General features: G+C 38.3%; 1 protein-coding gene across 1 annotated transcript; it reads right to left on the bottom strand.

Annotated features, from left to right (window-relative positions):
• Positions 1-10344: 10344 nt before the first annotated feature.
• On the bottom strand, positions 10345-20567 carry LOC102022275 (interleukin-36 beta-like). The gene is made up of 5 exons (XM_005400589.1): positions 20455-20567; positions 14881-15300; positions 13079-13186; positions 11707-11846; positions 10345-11100 (listed from the first exon to the last, which is right to left on the bottom strand). The coding sequence occupies exons 1-5, from the start codon at positions 20462-20464 to the stop codon at positions 10888-10890; spliced, it is 891 nt and encodes a 296-aa protein (XP_005400646.1). The 5' UTR covers positions 20465-20567; the 3' UTR covers positions 10345-10887.
• Positions 20568-21867: the final 1300 nt, after the last annotated feature.

Raw genomic sequence — 21867 nt, forward strand, 5'->3', positions numbered from 1 at the left:
TTTGCACATCAAAAGAAATCATGAATCGAGTAAAAAGAAAACCCACAAACTAGGGAAAAGTTTTAGCCAATTATACCTCAGACAAAGGACAGCCTAGGATTTCAATGTGCTGTTGGGGTCCACAAATTCACAATAACTAGTTTTACATACTTCCCTAAGGGATAAACAGAGGCTTGGGATTATTGGTATCACCCTTTTGAGATTTCCCACTATGTCATTAGGGGTGGGCCATACTCTCCTGACTATGAGACTAAGACTACTAACACTGAAGTCTCTGCAGTATAAGATTCTTATCAACTTAAAATCACCACCAGTGATCTGATAATGTCCTCACAATTTTTCTCAATCAATAAATACTGATGTTCTTTCTGGTTGCCTCACGGCATTTTATTCCCCATGAACAACTGGTCATCCCAGATCCCTGCTGCACCACCATTTTGTCTCTTGCTCTTTCTTCTGCCATGCACCGTAACACCTGGCAGAAGATTTCAGCCCACTGTAGAGGCTCCAATAACTGGTGTCCAATGTGGCCTGAACCCGAGGTGATCTTGCCTGATTGGTGGATTTATGAGGAGTGTTTTGACTTTGTTTGGACCTCATGTGATGGTTCCAGAGACACCTGGCATGGAGGTAAGAGAAGTGTTTTCAACATAAATAAGAATTTCACTGGGATTAAAACAAGGGGTAATCTCTTTCTTTGAAATCTCTTTCTTTCAAATCTCTTTTATAGAAGGTAAAGTACACAGAGCCAGCTAGCAGCAGCATAAAAATACTGCAGGAAATAATTAAATACAATGCTTAGTTCCCACAGGTGGGAACTTTGGATATTTAGTATTCTGCCAGGGTGGAAAAAAATTTAAAGAGAACTCATGGCAGAGGAGAAACTTTCTCCTGAGGCTTTCTCAGCATGCACCCTGTAACTCTATTTCAGGTCCATTAAGTACTAGTACTCTCAAAGTTTCTGCTTTAGAAGAGCACAGGGAGAAAAATATAAAGAGAAAGCAAAGCAGTCCCCTGTGCTACTGGTTCCTGGGGGAGAACAATAGCCAGGTAAGAATTTTAAAGAAACTCCTCAGCCTGTGACTCTAGACTGTTTAAAGATAAAACATTCTGAACTTTGTATGCGTAAATTCCAACAGGCTCTTAAGAAGGCAGCTATGGAAGAAGATGTTCTTGGACATTGTTTTTTCTCAATAGTGGTTAGAAATGATCCTAATAATCAAAATCAGCTTGTCCCTGAGCATTGAGTGTTTGATTTTAAAATGCTTAAAGAATTGAAATGGAATGTCATAAATAATGGAGCTCAGGAACTATTCACTATAGATTCTATTGTGGGAAAACGTCATCAGACCCCACATGATATTAGACAACTTACTTGTGTTTGCTTATGCCATAGTCAGTATCTTTTTTTCAATATGCCTTTACAGGAACTGGGAGCAGATCAGGCTGAGGAAAATAGACAGGGAAATAGAGCTAACATAACAGTGGAGATCCTTTTGGATATAGGCGCCTTTGCAGATATAGCACAGAAAATGTAGTATATTAATGAGATTCGTTAATGTAGAGATTTGTAGTTTTTTATAAGTAGTGAGTGGGTCCCAAGAACAAGGTGCCTGAGGATGAAAAAAAGAAGTAAAGAGACAAGAAAAACAAGAGAGACAAAAGTCTGGGATCAGGGGGCTTACAGCCTCTCAGACTGCAGCCCTGATTACCAATCTCAGTCACCTTTCACTGAGCAAGAACCAATGGTGTAGCTAGTACAAATGGGCAGATACCAAATGTTTTAGTAATTAAAGCATTATCCTTCTCCAATTCTGCCTGTTACGCTGCTGGCAATAATCTCCTGATGGGCCTCCTACACCCAGCACCACGCTTACTCAGTTCATCTGGAGAGATTTTTTCTTGGGCCCCATGTCCAGAATTTTTAGACACTGATGCAACATGCCCAAGATGGTGGCATGGTTGTCTTTGGGGATAGCAGTGCAAAGGTAGCGATAGTGGTTCAGGACCCGTGCCAGAGGGAATAACGTGGTCAGCAACATAGCAGGTTAGCAACAGAACTGTGTAACAGAAGAGTGACTTCCCTTTCTCTGCATCCCTTTCCCAGCCCAGCCTAGTGGTATTTGCCTGTAGTCTGAACTATGGGGGAGGCTGAGGTGGGAGGAATCCTTAATTGTAGGGACTCTTTAGAGTGGGACTCCTGGAGTTAATGTTTTACTCAAACTATACTCAAACAGTATTAAACTATGTTTTACTAACTACCCAATGGAAAGTTACTGAGACAGTATGGGTTGATCTGTGGCCCATAAAAACGGAGAAGTTGCAAATATTAAAATCATTAGTTTCAAAACAAAGGGGACTAGAAAACAATGGTTTAAGGCTAAGCAATGCTTCCTTCTTTAAACATGATTGTTAATGCAAAGGGAAATATTGGTTGTTATGCTGTTTATAACTAGAACTGTATTGTAAAAAAGAGGAAAAATGGTCAAAATTGCTTTATATTCAGACTATCTTTGCAATAAAGAAATAATCTTTACTTGTGTTCCAATGTAAATAGGAGCTATAGAAAAACCAGACACCTTTGGCTCTTAAGGCATCCTCTATCACTGAGGCTGAGGCTACACTTCCTCAACCTTTAAGAACCTGAGGATGAGGTTTCCAATACAACCTTAATCAAAGCCTTACCCTCTATTATGGATTTTGAGGTTTCCCCTACTCGCCCTTTGGATACTGAGGGTGGAGCTCCTAGGCCAGCCACAATTAAAGCCTCCAGGAGGCTGTATCCCTCTTTGGCTGATTTTGTTCAAGCTCCTCAAGGACAATATCCCTGTGGGAAATAAATAGAAATTTAGAACAACCTGTGTTCATGTACCCCTTTTCTCTCAGTGACCTAAAACAGATCAGGCAAGATCTAGGAGAGTAAACAAAAAGAAAAAAAACAGGGCTAGGGATTTAGCTCAGTGGCACAGCACCTGCCTGGCAAGCACAAGGTCATGAGTTCAATTCCCGGTACCAGAGAAAAACAAAACAAATAAACAAACAAACAAAAAATCAAGATCTAGGAGAGTTTTCAGATGATCTTGATAAGTACACTGAGGTCATTAGAGGACTTACTCAAACCTATAAACTAGGTTAGAGAGATGTAATGTTAGACTTAAACATTCTCTTTTAATGAGAGACAAGGGGTAATCTGTGAGTTCACTTTAATCTGTGAGTTCCTTAAGTGTATTACAGATACTCAAAGATGAATATTTTCATAATGGCTTTAAATAGAGCCTAGCCAGCACTGATGAAGAGGTGACTCGATAGAGAACCCAAAATGTCTTAAAGATCTCCTTGTCCTAGAGCTGAGATTTCTCCTGGACTATTAACTGCCTTTTCTCTGCCAGGAGGCGATAGATCTCTTTTGCAGGCTGGGATTTTAAAACCTTTGATGTAGAGTCATATATTAGAAAGAAAACCTAAACAGTATATTTGCACCACATATATTTTTCTCCCTATCAAAAGATTAAAAAGCAGCCATTCAGGTCTTTTGATTATTGATTTCATTTTCTGTTTGGCAATACAGTTAGATTAATCATAACTTTTGTCTCTGGAGACATGTTTTGCTAAAGATTAGAGAAGCACCTTGGGAAAGCTCCTGCTCTTCATTGTCCAGCTACACCTAAGATGGTTAGGATTTAGTTCTTGTGCCATACTTGGAGTCAATCTTCTGTCCTTTCTCTGCTTCCCTGCCCCTGAACAACAACATATTTTACAACACTATTTGGCTCAAGGCAAATCTCTCCTCTGTGATCGCTGAATTTAAGGACCAGGTCTCCAGAATGGTGAGTTTCCTCTCCCTGAGACCCTTCCATAGTGAAGCTGACCTTTAACCTTTCTCTGGGATATATTCTAAAACAATGGTCTAGATTTAATCATGAAGCTCTCAAAAAACAAATGTCCAAGTTTTAGTCCAAATTTATCTACCTCTTGTGCTTAGGAAGAATGAGAGAATAATTCCTCCTCTTCCCTCACCCTCAAGAATGATCCTGACTGGTTTTTATAGCACAGATAAGTTCACTGATAAAACAAAATGCTCCTAAGAAACATTATGAGTTTAATAACAGTTTTAAATAGAAACCGGTATTAAAAATAGGCAGAGCCCAAGTCCCCAGAGAACTACATCTCTTATCATTATTTCTCTCCACAACATCTTGCAGACAGGCCAGTATTTCCAGAGATAATCTCTTTTTACACCCAAACCTGGCCTTCTCACTTTTCTAGAAATATTCACAAGTACCTTCAGCAGTCTGTACTACATGAGGGAAAATTGCATGTGGCTATCAAGGCAATAGTTTTGGCCATCAGTTGTGACTATACAACAGCTATAGCTATCAAAGCAACAATGGGTAGCTTGTATAGTTGGATATCTCAGTCAGTTTAATCATCAGCATAGGGCCCATCTTAATAACAGTACTTGCTTTCACAGGTGTAAATGTTTTATTCCTTCTGATACTTATTACAAGAGATCTCTGTTAATTGTCCTCCAAAAAGTTCTAAATAGTCTCTTCATAGTAAAAAAATTTAAAACTATAAAAGTTATTATAATTTAAATTGGCCAAATATATTTGTGTATACACTGGTTTTATGGACAAATTGTTTTATGTATGTTTGTTTGTCTAAACTGTAAGCATCTGCTTTGAGCTCAACCATTTTTTCTCTTTTTGCATTTTTGAAGCATTTGTAATTTATGTTGACTTATAAATAAATGTCATCAAAATTAAAGATATGCTTCAACCAAAGTTACCAGCTGGTGAAAATGATGTCAAAATTGGTTTTGTGAATATAATGCATATTGTTGTCCTTGTACAATGACTCAAGAATCTTTCATTGGTGAAAGTACTGTGCTAATTGTTATGATCTGGCTCTAGATCGTAAAAATTTGTTAAGATCTTTAAATAGGCATCACTTATGGTTGGGGAGCTGTTGGACAGGTGAATAAAGGAGCACCTGCCTGGAAAAAATCTTATTCCAGCCTTTGTTCATTATGGGGACTCCAGGGTTCCCATAGCCTTATGGAGATACCCTAATAGATGTTGTTAAATATATTATTGTGATATGTTTTCATTAGCCATTATCAAAAGGTTAAGTTTTCTATAAATAAAACAATAAGGTTTTCTTATTAAGAGATGTTCTTGTTACAAAACTAAATTAAAGAAAAAACAAGCTGTTCATTTAGCTATGACAATTTATTAGTGCTAATTTCATGGTGTATTAAATGTATTCATACCTTTCAGATGTGCAGATGTTCTCAAATGTGAACCTGGGATTATTTATACTGATAAGCTTTTTCTTTTAGAGTCAGATATCTGCCTTTCTCTTGTGCTCCAGCTACTTGTAATATGTCAAACCAACATAAGATAACACATCAAAGAAGGGTTGGGTCATGGTGTCTTGTTACATATATTTTACTGTCTTTGGAGATGTTTCAGTATTAAACAGTCCAGACAATATCATACATTTCTTCAATGACATCTCATTAAAGGACAACACATTAGGTGAGGGCTTCTTTTTCTGTTTTGTCATGCTAGGGATCAAACTCAAGGCCTTGTGCATGCAAGGCAATAGCTCTACCACTGAGCCACACCCCCAGCCCAGAGCTTCTTATGTACTAGATAGAGATGATTGACTAAAAAGGCTATTCTATACCAAACTGGAGATTTAAGTATGTTACAAAAATGACGTCATTACAAATGTCATGCTAAAATATTTATATGGCTTTTGATCTCAAGTTTTCTTCATAATTTATACTTGTTTTCTATAAACAGTCTACAGGAATTCAAGTAGTACAATAATTGGTAAGGAATAATAGTCTTCTGGCTCTAGTTTATATTTCAAAATGGTTGATATCCAGATAAAATTATAACAATCAAGCTCACTGCTCCCACTATAATACATGAGTATTCTTGAAGATGACCCTGGAGAAAAACCTGACACCAAAAGTAGTGGGATCCATGTAGGATACAACCCATGACATGGGGAAAACTATAGAAGACAATTCAGGAGGCTCACACGCTGGTGATGAGATAGAGCCTCCCACAAACTCCTTAGAATATATTTGTTTCTAAGATGGACATCATAGGCTGTGCACCATTTCAACTGCTCCAACTACAAAAATAAAATGTTGGAAATGTTGGGGACCACAAATTCACAATGGGTAGTTTTACACACATTCCTAAGGAATAAACGGAGGCTTAGGATTATTGGTAACACCCTTTAGAGATTTCCCATTATGTTATTAGGAGGGCACCATCTTCTCCCAGCAACTAAGACTAAGATTAAGACTCAGACTCAGACTTGGACTAAAACTAAGGCTAAGACTCAGACTAACACTAACACTAACACACTAGCACTAGCACTAGCACTAACACTAACACACTAAGACTTCTAACACTAAAGATGCTCCAAGGCAAGATCCTGATTAGCTTAAAATCACCACTGCCACGAGTCACCTGATAATCCCTTCACCATTTTACTCCATCAATAAATACTGAGGTTCCAGTGGCCTTGTTGACTTCTGTTCCCCATTACAACTGGTCATCCCAGGTCCCCGCTGCACTGACATTTCTTCTCTTTCTCCTTCTTCCTTCCATGCACCTTAACACCTGGCCAGAGACTGAAGCCCACTGCAGAGGTCTTCAATAATGTGCTTTTAAAACCATTTGCCATTCTTCCTCTCCATTCCGCTATTTGCAGAACTCACATTTGTGGAAGCCCTGCCTTCCATGTACCCAATCGCAGTGTCCTTACAAGTAACTCATGGTCATCCTTGCCATCATCTTGTACTTTTTATTGACTTTTGTCAGAGAAAAGAATTGCAAGAGAAAATCCCCTGGGCTCTTCCTACTGTGTCCCGACACAGTTTTGAGCATGCATAACTGCTTATGTGAGGAGGGGGGCTTTGACAAAATGCAAACCCCATGTTCTGCCCACAAGCCTGAGAGGCAGGTGGTGGGCACTGTCTGGTAGCCTTTGGGGGTCCTCTGGGTTATATTTTGTTTCTGCAGCCACTCACTCCTTAGCGCACATCATAACACCCTCACAGCCTCTGGAGTTGCTTTGACATAAGGGGAAGAAGAGAGTGAATTGAAATGGTAAAATTCCTGAGAACACTTCTCTGCTTTCCTGCTCCAACTGTTTTAAGAAGCTTGGCAATTCCTTTGATATTTCTTAAAGTTGAAGGTCCTCTCTGTGATTGTAATACCAGATCCTGTCAGGATTGCTTCATTATCAATGGGAAGATGTAATATATGCAATGAGAATTAATCTATTTCCACAAGAGTTTTTGAGAAAGTGCTATACAGGAGGCAAAAATAACATAAATTCTTATAAAAGAAGTGTCCTATGAGAAGGCTGAAATGCTGTGATTGCAAGGAGCAGCTGCTGCCATTGGTTTGGAAAGTGAGGAGCTGAATCTAAACACTTGAGAAAGACTTAGGTTATTAAGAAGACATAGACGGGAGAGATATACAGATATGGAAGTGCTGGCGATGTTTGCCACCGTATAGCAGAGCCATAGAGGGAATAAACTCAACATTGAAGGTGGCTAGTGAAGAAGTTTGCCTAGGTAGAATCTATCTCCCCAGTAAGAAGATCCTGAGATAATGGTTTGCATGCAGGAAGAGGAAAAGTGACTCCAGGCAACAGGAGAGGGTGCTGGCGAATTAAAAAAGGGAGACAGGGAAGCCAACAGTTGGAGTGCCCCAGTTCAGTCCTGCCATGCAACTGAAGGTTGTCTTCTTACACCTCCTCCTTTGGTTGCTAGCTTAGATTCAAGCAAAAAGCATCATGTTGCTCAACCCACAGAGGCAAATAATATATCTGAAGATACCCCTTGTTTCTTACAAGATTTTACTTTCTCATCTTCTGTCTCACCACTGGGACACTTTGGGGGGAACCGTGTACAGTGCAACTCAGAATTGTCAGTGAAGGATGGGCATCCATTCCCACAGTGCTATGTCAAGGTCTCCCTATGGGGGAGTTCTTTGTCCTTTCTAGTTCTGTGCATTGCTCAAGCACATTGGTGCAAGTGTCTTTCCGCAGGTGTCCTAAGAGCCATGGAGCAAACATAGGTGTCCAGGCAGCTGAGATAACCAACCATCAAATGACACCTCTCAAAGTTTGCTGCACAGAAATACCAGCATGAAAGGCAGACTAACCAGAGGAAAGGGGATGAGGGGAGGGGATTCAAGGAGTATTTCCAATGGAATCCCAGGCAGTAAAGTAACCTGACTTTATTTAAGAAAGATAGGTTTTGGAACATACTGCTTCGGGATGGAAAATTCAACCTGAAGAACTAGCATACATCGTAAGACCTGACACTTCTATTAGGCATGTGTAAGAGGCCCTATCCTTCTGAGGAAAGTGCTCTCATCATGTGCACATTCATGTTCAGGTTATTATAATGATTACAGACTACATGTACCTGGATAGTGTATTTGCAGGTCATATTACAAGTTTTCCCTAACGTAACTCTCACACAATGAACAACTGACTTAACACTTTCCTCATAGAGAAACTATAGGTCTCATAAACTAGGGAATTTCCAGAAAATAAAATAACAGTTAGAAAATATCATAGTTGATTCTTCTATTTGCAATCAATTTATCAAGTAAAACAAGGATAGTACGATTAGTTCTGAGAAGCTGCCTGATTTCATTCAAACTGAGGTCAATGATTGTGTGTGTGTGTGCATGCTCACATGTGTGTGTGCTTAGTCATGTGACTCTTTAGGGAAGTTTATAGTATTTCAGTGATAAGCACTAAAGTGTTACAGAAATTGAGAATATGATGTCAAATTGCCTTGGAAATTGATGCCGTTTAGCAAGTCAACAATTTATATGCCCAGAATTTGTCTTTTAAAGAATTTAATTCCCCAAGGAGTCTCAACAAATCATCTCTCATTTTTATTTGAGGCAATGAAATTCTATTTGTTTGAAATGGTTTTAGGCAGTAAGGTCAGACACATGCGTTCTGGAGTCTCTGTTCACCCTCTCCATCCACTCAGCGCCACTCTTGAGCTTGTTCTCAGGTTGTTCAGGTGCTTCTAATGTACAATGAATGACACTTAGGAATATGAATTGATTTACAATCATCAATTTTAACACTTAATCATAACCAAATTGCATATCGTGTGGAGGACTGCCACATCACCCGTCCCCATACTCAAGTGTGCCTGACTGTGTTTCCTTACAAGCAGTGCAGGACATATAGAGATGACATCTCTAAATTTGCTTTCAGTTTAATTAGTTAATCTAGCCAAGACTGAGTACATACCTTCATGAAAGCAAGTGGGTGATAATGGACTAATATATTGTTTATTATCAATAACTGTGTTTGAGCTCAGATAGACAAGCTGTGATACCATAGGGTTAAGATATGAGATAACATCTCTGCTGAGGCCTGTATGACTCCAGAGTAAAATTCCTTCCCAGAATTGTCTACAAAGCAGGTTATTCATTAACTTTAACTAAATCAGGCTGTTCCTGTCTCCTTCGCAAGAATGCTTTGTTCTCTCTGTTACAATACTTTCCAGGCTTGCCACTTGTCTAGCACATTCATCTGCAATCCCCTCACCATTTACTTGAGTAAATAAACACTGAGGTTGTGGGTGGTTCACGGCCTTTTCTTCCTAGAGGGCAACTGGTGGTCCCTGATCTCTGCAATGCACCCTTTTACTTTGTCTCTTGCTCTTTCTTTCCTTTCTCACTATGCACTGAACCCAGACAGGAGATTGGAACCCACTGCAGGCATCTCCAACAATACTGTGTGTCAAATTGTTAACTTATGCTATTATGAATCTACCATGTAAATTTTTGATTTTCCATTCATCTTGTTCTTCAGATTTATCTTTTGGGGTATGTGCTCCAATGTTTAAAACAAACATGTATGAAATTAATAAATAATTTCGTTGATACAATTGTGGAAGCAAGAAGATTTGGGATCTTAAACTTTGGGCCATGAGTTGGCACAGGAATTGGAAGATACCATGTAAGTAACAAGCATATAGGTTGATGGCAGTGGACTTGGTAGCCAAGCAGATGGTGGAACAATTTCAGCAAAGAGTGAGAGTGACTCAGGCTTCCTGCTGATGTGAAGTTCAAGTTAGGGACATGGTGCAGAAGTGAATATCTGAAGGAGGATATAGTGATGGGACAGTCAGAATGAGATGGGCTACGGGTGGGCTGAAAGGTTGATGGCCTCACCAAGGCCCAGTGGTCTCTTAAGATGAGTTACTGTATTTTCAAATAAAAGATTTGTAAGGGCAAAAATTGGGCTGTATTCCACAAGAGACCAAAAGACTCCATTTGAACAAACAGAGTTTATTGAATTTAGACAGGCCACCGAGCAACTCCCAACTAACAAGTTGGGAAATGTCAGCGCCTGCTAGTTCTGACTCAGATCCTAAATAAGTTTTGGGTTTCCATGGTTACAAATTGGAATGTTACATTTGCTGACCCAGGTGGCCATATGGTTTTTCTCTCATCCTGTGGGACCCTGGATCAGTTGCTAGTCACATGTTGGATGATGGATGCTTCTCCCATTGTGTTCCATTTGTTTCCCTTTTTACAACCTATACATTCCTTTAGGGTTACAATGTTTACCTAGGGTCAGGAAAAGGGATGAAACCACCCAGGCAGGGTTACGGAGGATTATCTAGGCCTGGCTGTTCCTTATCTCAGGGAGACATTCCAGGGTAGAATTTGAGCCCTTACAATCTTCTGGGAGGCTTCCCAAGTCATGCCTTAGGCTTTTACTAAATTTATTTTATCTAAGCTAAGATTTGCTGTCCCCTACAGATTGATCCTCTACCTTGGAATTATCCACCCACAGCCAAGACTGGATTTAATTCTTAGGATATAAATAGAAATTGGTGCAGTGAGTTAAACCCCTCTCTTGGGTGAGGAAGATCGGTTGACCTGGCACAGAGGAAGTGGCTATGAACCAATCAGGGTAGGAGACGGATTGAAAGGCAGAGGTGCAGCCCTCCACACTGTGGAAAAACAGAAAAGGCTTTTGTGATGTATTCTCCCAGTACAGGTTCATGATGTTGATCTCCTAGGGTAAGAAAACAGGCTTGTTAGTTACAAGGAGGAAGAAACCAGCTGTTCAAACAGGCATCTGCTAGTTCTCCATAATCTGGCTCCATTTCCAGGTCCCATGCCACCAGGTGCTGATTCTTCACTAAACAGAGAGGAGTTTTCATCTCTTTCTTGGGAGCCTCTGGTACCCACTCATTCTGAGGTTCAGGTCAGCCTCATTGCATAACCAGGCTCCAAATGGGTTTGTACACTACACCTCCCAAAATTAGTTGTAGTGTTGTTTATTAATATAAATTCTCCTTTTAGCATATGGATAGAAACGTGAATTCTTCTAAATCCAGATAAATAATCTCTCTCTATTTGCCCAATGTGATTGCTTTTGTCTAATGACGCAATTAGAGGATTTTTAAGTGGAAGTTTATTAGGACCAAGAAACCACCATTCCTTGGCTTTTCAGAAGCATTTTGATGGGTGTCATGACCATCCTATAGCAGCATTTATTAATTTGAGAACTAGAAAAGTCAAGTTTGTGTCCTTGTAGTGATAATTCAGGATTATAAAACTATTAGTGACATTTAAATGTTTATTTGATATGTTTTTCAGTAGCTGTACATCCACTCACCTTAAGCTGTAAAGTAGGCTTGCCATAAATTTCTGTGCAGAACAAACTAAGATTTTTGTCCTTGATTCCCAGGTAAATCAGGTTGCCTTTTTCTTCATCACAATGTTCTGTGTGTCTACACGCTATTATTGCAAGAGTGACTGGAAACACAGGATAAATGGAGATGTAAGTGTCCAAAAAGAAGGAAGTCAGTATGCCAACCTCACACTCAGTTATGTTTCTAAACCAAGAGATACTGAACATCTAGGGCATCTCTAATGGGCTTTTCTCAATAGCCATATGGCAAAGACACTTCAACCCATTTCTTTTTCTTTAATTAATATCAGAACCTCAATTCTCACCAGGGCACATTACTTTCCAAATATAAGAATAAAATGCATTATCAACTTTGCAGCTAAATGTAGCCATGAGCTCAAACTGTGACCCATGAGGTATAAATGGAGGTATTGTGTAGGATTTCTAAAAGTACTTTCTACATATTATCATGAAAAAGTATCTTGTAAAAGGAAACCCAAATGAAGAGCCAGTGAACCACACCACAATAAGATGTAGAGTGTTGAAAATGGAAACTTATTGATCATAGTAAGTGTGAATGAGGGGTCAAGAAATATGAGATCAGAGAAGTGTTCTTTGGGGTTGCATATTTAGACCCTAGCTTTGGGAAGGAGCTGAAGGGGGAGTGAACAGCAGTCCACGAATCAGATTGCTTTGATGGAAATGCAAATAAGAAGTGGACAGAAGTTGCGTAGCCAACTCTTATGAAATCTGGATGAAATTCAACTATGACTGGTAAAGGAAAATAGAATGGTTTCATAGTATGACGATTGTAGATATCACAGTGGAGCATGTCTGTCAATGATAGGAAACATCCCATAGATAAAGGTGGAATATGCAGCTAAGAGACAACCTAGGTCAACACAGAAATATTGAAGAAAGGGAAAAGGATGAAGATAGATTGACTTTGATGAGGAAAAAAATATTCCCACATTTTTCAAAGAGAAGATGCTAAATTAGACAACTGTGTAATCTGATGGTAGAGAGCAGGAGCTTGAATCCAAATATAATTCACAATTATTAGATTTTAAAGGACAGAAATTCCAAGAAGTCAGCCATTGCCTGAAAGGATAACCTCTCTGTGTCTGAACATATTTTCTTTTGGTAAGGGGAGATGTCATTCCTCCAAACTCTTGTTTCTACACAAAGGTTTTCCTTTTGGGAAGGGAGCCATCTTGTCCTTTCTTGCACATTTTTTGGATATTGAGCTGGTACCCAGAAGTTGATGAGGACTAGGGTGGGCTCATACAGGCTCCCTTCTATCTCCAGGGAAAGTGGAGTCCCTCGAGGAGCAACAACAGCTTTGAATATCACTCACCAGGCTCAACATTGCTGCTAGATGGAAATGTTATTAATACATTTCCACTCAGGACCCATACCATCTGTTGAGAATCACGAATATCATAGTATCTGGGAATCTGCTGAGCTGTTAGATAAGAAAAAATACACAGGTGAACTTACAATTAACTTTCAGAGTCTCTACTTCAGAATTAGTGGGACAGGCACATTCTAAGAAAATTCAGCTAGGAGGAGAAAGAAAGGGATACAAGATAGGACTGTTTTTGGGTGAAAACATTAGAAAGAATCTAAATACATTCATTGTTCCAAGAAACTTTTAGGATTTGCTTTTTTATACAGTTATCTTTTTCTGATTGATTAAGTACCAATATAGTAACAAAAGGACAACTATTTCATCTGGACACCAGTATATTGGGGCTTTTTCTTTATCTTTTTAATCAAAATGAACAAGCAATTCTAAATGCAGATAGTTGCAAAATAATTAAATGCCCCAAGATTTTCTAACACATTTTTCTTGGGACTTTAGCCAGAGCTGATACACTTGTAGTATAGGAAATGATGCCTTGCATCATACTGTCCTTGGAGAAGTGGGACAGAACTATTTCCAAGCTATTTTGTGACTTACCACTTATGTGCTTTCTCAGCCATTTGAGTTCCTAGCTTTCTGTGAGGAGAATAAGATAAATTATGGTTTCGATAATTGTTTTTCAGCTTGTCTCTTTTCTTGTCTGTATCTGCTCTAGAATCGCTAAGCATGGTTTTCACTGTGGACAACATCTCTGCAGTTATTTGAGAGCTTATTTCTGATTTGATTTTTTTCTAGAGCCTCACTCAATTGCTTTGTTGTTACCACCTCAGAGAGGCCAGGTGGGTAGTTTGTGGATTGTCCCACCTCATTGCCCCCTGAGCTTGCCTTTGTTGATGTTGGGGGTTGCATCTCGTTAAAGTGTCTCCTCATTTTCTTTTCTCTTTTTTTTTAGTTCAATTCCTGGGGTGATGTTTGTAACAGCTGTTTAGAAAAGCTATGTCACTTTTGGTTATAGTGGTACCAATAACCATAACATAAAACAGAGCCTAGAAAATGACAAACTATAGTAACCATTCATTTGTCGCCTGTCACTGTGTGAACTAGATTTGTAGTTATATAACAAAGTCTAAAACAAATCAGAAAATTGTATGCAGTACACAAGTCCTTAGTATGTCAATTTTGCACTCAGGGGTTAAAATTTAAAATGGATTAGAGAGAAAATAGAGAAGTGGAAGAGGAGGAAGAGATTAGAAAGCTGGAGAACAAAAGAGGATCACACTAACTTGGGGAAGCTGGTGCAGAAGATTGGAGGGAGAGGAGGAAGAAATAAAAAGAGGAACTCAACAGAACCACAGCCACAAAGAAGCTAGACACTGCATTCATCCTCATATAAACACAAGTTCAAACAATGAAGGAGAAAGAAAAGAAAGAGAAAATAAAAGAAAAAAAGCAAAACTACAAAAAAAAAATGAGAGAAGAAAACAAAAACAAACAGACAAACCAAAAAACCAACAACAACCACAAAAGAAGTCCACTTTCAGGTTTGTCTCTGTTGTTACTGGTAAACAATCTATGTAGACAGTGTCCCTATTGATTTATCCCAAAAAGCCCGCCAACTTGCACCCTCTGGCGCCTTGTATCCATAAGCGCATGTTCTGTGGGCCTCAACCCAATTAGGAACCACTAGATGGAGCTAGCAGCTGCTCTGAGTTCTGAGTTTAATTGGTCTTTCTTCAAGATGGTTCTCCACCAATCAGTCTCTCCCATGAGGCAGCTGAGCCTTCCTCACTCACCCACAGGTTTTAGAGTACTCCATGGCAGCCAGTGCAGTATTTCTCTTCCAGTGTTCCTCTCCACAGCTGCATCTCTCCTTGGAGGCCTCTGTAGTGGCCAGCACTCAACATGTGTCTGCAGGTTTGGACTGCTCCCTTCACACAGCACATCCCATACCTGGGAGAAGACGCCACTGAGTAACTCTTTCGCATTCGCAAAAGTTTCTCTCTTCACTGTCTTTGTGTGCTTCAATTCGTACTGCAGGTCCTTCTTGGATCTATAGGGGCTTTCCTGCCTTCTTAACTTCTCCACCTCATTATATTCCAGCCTTTGGATGGCAGCACTTGGAGAAGTTCTTTTTCTGTTACTTAGCACTCCACCACCTTGCTGCTGATCTCCAGAACAAGGTATATCAAAGGAGGTGAACAGGTTATCAGCACCTGGTCATGGAGAAAAGGAAAACATGTTATCCATTTATTTTCCCTTTCCCTTGGAATTTTGTATAAAATTTTGTATAAAACTTTAGATAAAGCTTCCCTGAATCCCAGTCATATATGCATATTTTTAGTATTTCCTTTAACAGGACTTGGTTATATAGATAAGTGGGTTTCGTTTCAGCAGTTTAATACATGCACATAATATATTTTGATCATATTTACACCTATCACCTGCTTGCCCCACACTCTGCACTGGTTTCATGTGGGAGTAGAAGGCTCAATGTATGCAATATATCTTGCTCACCTCCACGCCCTTTTTATATGCTTTTACACCCCCTTTCACTGCTTTCCTCTTGCCTAATAATAGTGTCAAATGCAGATTTTAAAGGAAAGGTGGCAAGAGCATGCTCAAGTTCAGCAAACCCTAAACAGAACAGAATGCAATGAAAATTTCCATCCCTATGTTGGCCAGGGTGGTCTTGGTTCTCCAGGTTGTGATGGCCTTGAAATGTCATCCATCATTGTATTTGAGATGGTTAGGAGGTTACAAGGCACCACCCCAGGCTCCTACAGAGTAATAAGCCTATAAGTTCAGGGAAAGGAGAAAATGTGTAGCTATAAGAAAAGAGGTTAAAATACAAGTAAACAACACTTACAGAACACTAGTCTACTATGACAAAAAATAAGCTCACTATGTATGTCCATATTAAATTAGCAGATATCTAGCAAAAACCCAGAATTCTAAAAGCAGACACAAAAAAAAACCCAAAAAATTACATGCAAAAGTAGAACCAATTAGAAATCGCAGTAGACTCTCCACACAACCTGTAAAGGCCAGGAGATTATATTGAAAGCCCTAAGAGCAAATACCATCCACCCAAGATGAACTAATCCAGTGAAGCTATCCTTAAAAATAGATGGACAAATAAGGTTGTTCCATGAAAAGGCCAGCTCAAAATATGACTTCTAAACCAACTGTTGAGAAAACATTTATGTACACTCTCAACAGAAATCACAAAACAGACATAATTAAAAACACAAAGGAAATTAGGGAGGTCAATGGATAAACAGCAACAAAAAAATGCCAGAAAAAGAAAAACAAATGATTCACCAACAAAGAAGGCAATAATAGTGAAATACTAACACATCCTAGTAATATTCCTCAATATTAATGGTCTCAACTCTCCAATTAAAAGACACAGATAGGCACACTGGATCCAAAACCAGAATGCAGCAATCTGCTGGCATTCAAGAAACTCACCTAATCCAAAAGATATTCATAGATTAAAGCTTAAAGGATGGAAAACAACATTTCATACACCAGGACCCTAAAATCAAGCAGGGGTAGCATTAATAATATCAGATATGGTAGACTTCATGCTAAAATTGATTATAAGACACAAGGTCACTATATACTAGTTGAGGGAAAAATCAAAGAGGTAACATTAATAAACAAATATGCTCCAAATCCTGGAGCACCTATGTTCTTTAAACAAAAACTGCTGAAATTAAAAGATCAAATAAACACTAACACAATCATAGTAAGTGATCATAGCACCCCAGTTTCTAACAGATAGATCAAGTAAACAATAATCCAACAAAGAAATAGCAGAGCTCATTCACACCCTTAAACATATGGATTTAAAAGATATATACCAAAAATTCCACTCCTCTACAATAGAGTATACACTCTTTTCAGCAGCATATGGTACATTTTCCAAAATAGATTACATATTATTCCACAAAACCAATTTAAAACAATATAAAATAATTTAAATTATCTCATGCATACCATCAGATCAATGTGGAATGAAAATACAAATCAATGAAAAAAGAAATTTCAAAACAGGCAAAATCTTCTGGAAAATTAACAAAATACTCCTAAGCAACCAATGAAGTCACAGAAAAAGTCAAATAACAAATTTCAAAATGTCTGGAAGTTAATGACAATGATTGTACAACTCAGTAAAACCTGTGAGCCATTATGGAAGCAATTCCAGGAGGAAAATTCATTGCAATCAATCAATTCCTAATGCTCACATTAGGAAAATAGAGAAAACTCAAATAACCTTATGAGAAATCTTCAGATACTTGAGATACAACAACAAACCAGCCCCAGTGCAAAATGAAAGGGGGAAACTTTAAACAAGAGAGTGGAAATCAATGAAATTGAGACAAAAAACCTAAAAAGTCAATTAAACAATGAGCTTGTACCTCAAAGGAATAAATAAAATAGATTTACAGGTGAATGAGCACTGCCCCTAGTCTTTCTGTTTTGCCTCAAAATTCTTTTGGTTTGGCCTTCATTATTTTCTCCTCTCCTCTTCTCAAGCTTCCAAAAATTTGAGTGATCATCTTTAGTCCTTCAGCCTTGCTTCAACTGTATTTCTCTTCAGTTATCACTCTGTTTTGCCCCTACTCCCTGAAAATTCCCCTTCCCCACGGGACAAAATGAACCTGCTAAGGGGAAACTCACAGCATACAAACTCCTGATCCATGTTAGAGGTTGTTATGTAACTATAGACCTTGCTCTGATGGTTAGAGATACCAAATTACCACTAAACACAGATTATCACTTTCTAGGCTATGCTTGATATTTTCATTACTAATTTATTACCTTAGCCAACATGCCATACTTGTTGCAATCAGTTGTTCATACTTGTGTGATAACACTATAATGATCTGGGTGATAACCATAGCCCGGTCCTAAAGGACTGGGCACTGAGCCAAATGGATAGCAACATATCATCCTTAACAAAGTGAGGAGATGGGATCCTGGGACAGACACAAAGACTAACAGCCAACTACAGCTAGAAGAAATATCAGAGGAATAGATGTTTGCTAGGGAAGCTTCCATACCAGGGATAAAGCTACCCAACATAAGAAAAATACAAACAATAACACAGAAAACAAATTAAAATTAAAACTAAAAGATACAGAAACAAAATGCAATGCCAGACTTCTATTCAACCAAGGACAAATCCAGGGGACAATGAGATAGAGGAGAAGAGAAGTCATCCAACTGAATTCACTGTAGTGACAGTAAAAGAAATAAAATACATAAACACATCAGGCTCTACAACATATCAAGATGGAAATAATCTCATAGGTAAAAAAGGAGATGATGACCATAATGGAGGACTTTCTAAGCAAATCTAGATAGGCATAGAATAAAAAAATAGAGGAGCATAGAAAAGAGAAACCATGATGATGAACATAGGAAATAAATGGAATCCATGAAATGCATTCAAATAGATATCCAGGAAACTAAAACTTCCACTGAAAGTTTGCAAAAACATATGAAAGAAAATGAAGATAGAATATCAGACCTACAAGACAGGATTATGATTAGCGATCACGACAAGAAAGCTCAATTAAAAATAGCAAGGGGCCATGAAAACACAATCCAAAATCTGGAAGACAATGCAAAGAAGAACAACATAAGACTGACTGGAATCAAGGAAAATGCAGGACCTGGCACAAATGTAATTTTAAAAACCTGTTCAAAGAAGTAATAGCAGAGAACTTCCTAAGCATGGGCAAAGAATTTGATATAAAGCTAAGTGAGGCATACACAATTTCAACTGGTCATGATGAAAACAAATTATACCAAGGCATATAATAATCAAGATTCAAAAAATTCAGCACAAGGACAAAATATTAAAAGGCATTACAGAAGAGAAACAAATCACCTATAAAGGAAAGCCCATCAGAATCACAACAGGCTTCTCAATACAAGCTCTTAAGTCAAGGACAACTTGGAGTGAAGTATTTCATGTCTTAAAAGAAAACAACCTCCAACCTAGATTGATGTATCCTGAAAAATTATCCTTCAGAATTAATGGAGAAATAAAATACTTCAGTATGAAGAACAACTGAAGAAATCCATGACAAGAAAACCACCTTTACAAAGAGCTCTGAAAGATATTCTAGAAAGAGAAAATAAAGACCACAATTACAAGACTACCAGTAGAAAGAAATGACCAGGCAGGGCAAGCAATTAAACAGAGGGGAAAGACAGGGAACCATCAACAGTTAAAATATATGACAAATGCAAGTCAATACATATGAGTTATTACCATCAGTATAAATGGTCTTAATTCACCAATCAAAAGAAATAGTCTGGCAGAATGGATCAAGAAACAAGATGCAACAATCTGCTGCATTCAAGGAACACATTTAACTCAAAAAGAAATTGAAAGGATGGAAAGCAATACTCCATGTGACAGGAACCCAGAAAAAAATCAGGGGTAGACACACTCTTCACAGACAAAGTGAAATTTAAGTCAAAACTGATCAAAAGAGATAAAGAAGGACAAGAAATGCTTGTTAAGGGAAAACTCCAGAAAGGAGTGATAACGAATATAAATATATATGCACCAAATACTGAGGAATCCACCTATATAAAACAAATATTAATGGACATGAAAAAATCAAATAAGCTGCCATAAATATGGATGCACGTACATCACTGTGGTACCATGTTTTTAATTCTTCTGGGAAGATATCCAGAAGGGGAATATCTGGTTGGAATGGGACTTCTAATTCTAGTTTTGTGAGGAAACTCCACACTGATTTCCATAGTGGTTTCACCAGTTTACACTCCCACCAACAGTAGAGAAGTGTTTGTTTTTCCCCACAGCCCCACCAGCATTTGTTATGGATTGGTTTTTTATGATGCCATCCTTTCTGCAGTGAGATGGTATCTCAGTATTCTTTTAATTTGCATTTCTTCAATGATCAATGATGTTGAACATTTTTTCATATATTTATTTGTCATTTCTATTTATTCATTTGAGAAGTGTATATGCATCTCAGAAGCCCATTTTTTATTGTTTCTGAATTTTGAGGTTCTATTTTTTTAATTCTCTATAAGCTTATGCTGTTCTTTCCTTAATTTTATAGAGAGATTTCTCTAAGTTCACAGTGTTTCTCTCAACAGTGGAGAATGACCGATAAACTCCAAGGTCTCCATGACTTTTTCGTAGAGGGCAGCCTGCTGTCCCCAGCATCTTCATGGTCTCTCAGAGCCTAGAGCTCCACATTCTTGACAGCTCCTTGCTTGTCAGAGTCTGAAAGCATTGGGTAAGCACTAGCAATAGACATTTTCCTCCCTCACTTTTCAGATGGATTGAAAGAGGACAGAAAAGAACTTACCTGATATCATGGAGAAGTTCAGATACGACACCAGGTCTTCCAAAGTCTTCTAGCTCCAGGCTGCCTCATATAAAGGAGTGATGTGGCAGAAGGTGTAACCATCCCTGTCAGTGTGAGGCTGCTCCTCCCTCCCACTACCTGCACAAAGTAAAGGGGCAGAGCCTGACCCTTCCCACACACCTACACAGGTTGGCCAGCCTCAAGGAGATGAGTAAGCTGATCCCTGACTGGAATGTTGAAAATGTGTCTGGGTATAGATTTATTTTGATTATGGCTAATTGGAGTTATATATGCCTCACTTACTCTATATCAGATTCTTTCCATATTGATATTTTTCTGCAAATAGTCTTTTTATGCCTTTTGTGTTGATTCCTGCTTTTTAGTTGACACCTATCAGTATTTTTCCTTGCATCATCTTGCCACTTTTGAATTGTTATTTCCTAGCTCCTTGTTATTTTAAGAGATCTTTCCTTTCATGATCACTAGCTGCAATCCTGTCTTCAAGGTCTGAAAGTCTATCTTTGATTTTGGTCAAGCGGTTTTGCCAGCTTTCAATGGAATTTTAAATTTCCTGGATATCTCTTTGAATTTATTTCTTTCATTTGAATTCTTTCTTAGTAGTTCACTCAAGATTTCCATCATTTTCCTATGCTCCTGTATTTTTTTAATCTATGTGTACTTCAGATATGCTGAGCAATTCTTTCATTATTGTTGTCATTTTTTTTTATCTAAGAGATTATTTCTGATCCTTAGCCTGAGTTGTTTCTTTACTTCAGATGCTAACATTTCAGAATATTCAGGTGTGTGACATTCAATTTCTTCTATGTTGAATGTCTCCTGGACTTGTTCTGGGTAGGTTGGAGGTCTGAGATTGCATTTTCTTCTTCATCTTGAAAGTTTCTATTTCAAAAAAAAATTATTGTATTTTCTGTGATGATCTTTGTGAATTTTGTTAGTAGATAGCCATATCACTAGTATCAAGCCTCTCTAGGAATATCTTCTATATGTAGGAGACTCTTGGTTTCTGTCTGTCCCAAGAACCTACCTTCCCAATTAATTGAGAGTGGAGTGTTGGTGTCTGCTTGACTCAGTCCCCAATCTTTTGGTGTAGGGCTGTAATGAAGTTATTATCCCAGAACATCTCAATATTATTATGCAAGGGAGTAAAACTGATTACACTGATATGACATCCTAGCTACAGTCATAAAAGTAATAATAATGATAGCATCAAGCACAATTTAGAAATTGATACACTGTTGTAACGATTGATTTTAGTCTTTAGACCATAGGAGCAAGGTCTATATTTATAGCAGAACCAATCATAAATTAAAAGTTTATATGCAAAATTTTTCCCCTTGTTTGAGTAGATTTACTCTGGGTTCCTCCAGACAGTCTGACTGCCATGTCCTGGGC

This window comes from Chinchilla lanigera, unplaced genomic scaffold, assembly GCF_000276665.1.
Source record: "Chinchilla lanigera isolate Chin_1 unplaced genomic scaffold, ChiLan1.0 scaffold00069, whole genome shotgun sequence".
In the NCBI taxonomy this organism is placed as follows: Eukaryota; Metazoa; Chordata; class Mammalia; order Rodentia; family Chinchillidae; genus Chinchilla; species Chinchilla lanigera.

Coding starts and splice junctions, on each gene's coding strand:
- LOC102022275 (XM_005400589.1), bottom strand. Junction 13,187..14,880: donor GAGTACTCTAAAACCTGTGG/GTGAGTGAGGAA, acceptor CTTATCTAACAG/CTCAGCAGATTCCCAGATAC. Junction 11,101..11,706: donor AGCCTACTTTACAGCTTAAG/GTGAGTGGATGT, acceptor TTCTTACCCTAG/GAGATCAACATCATGAACCT.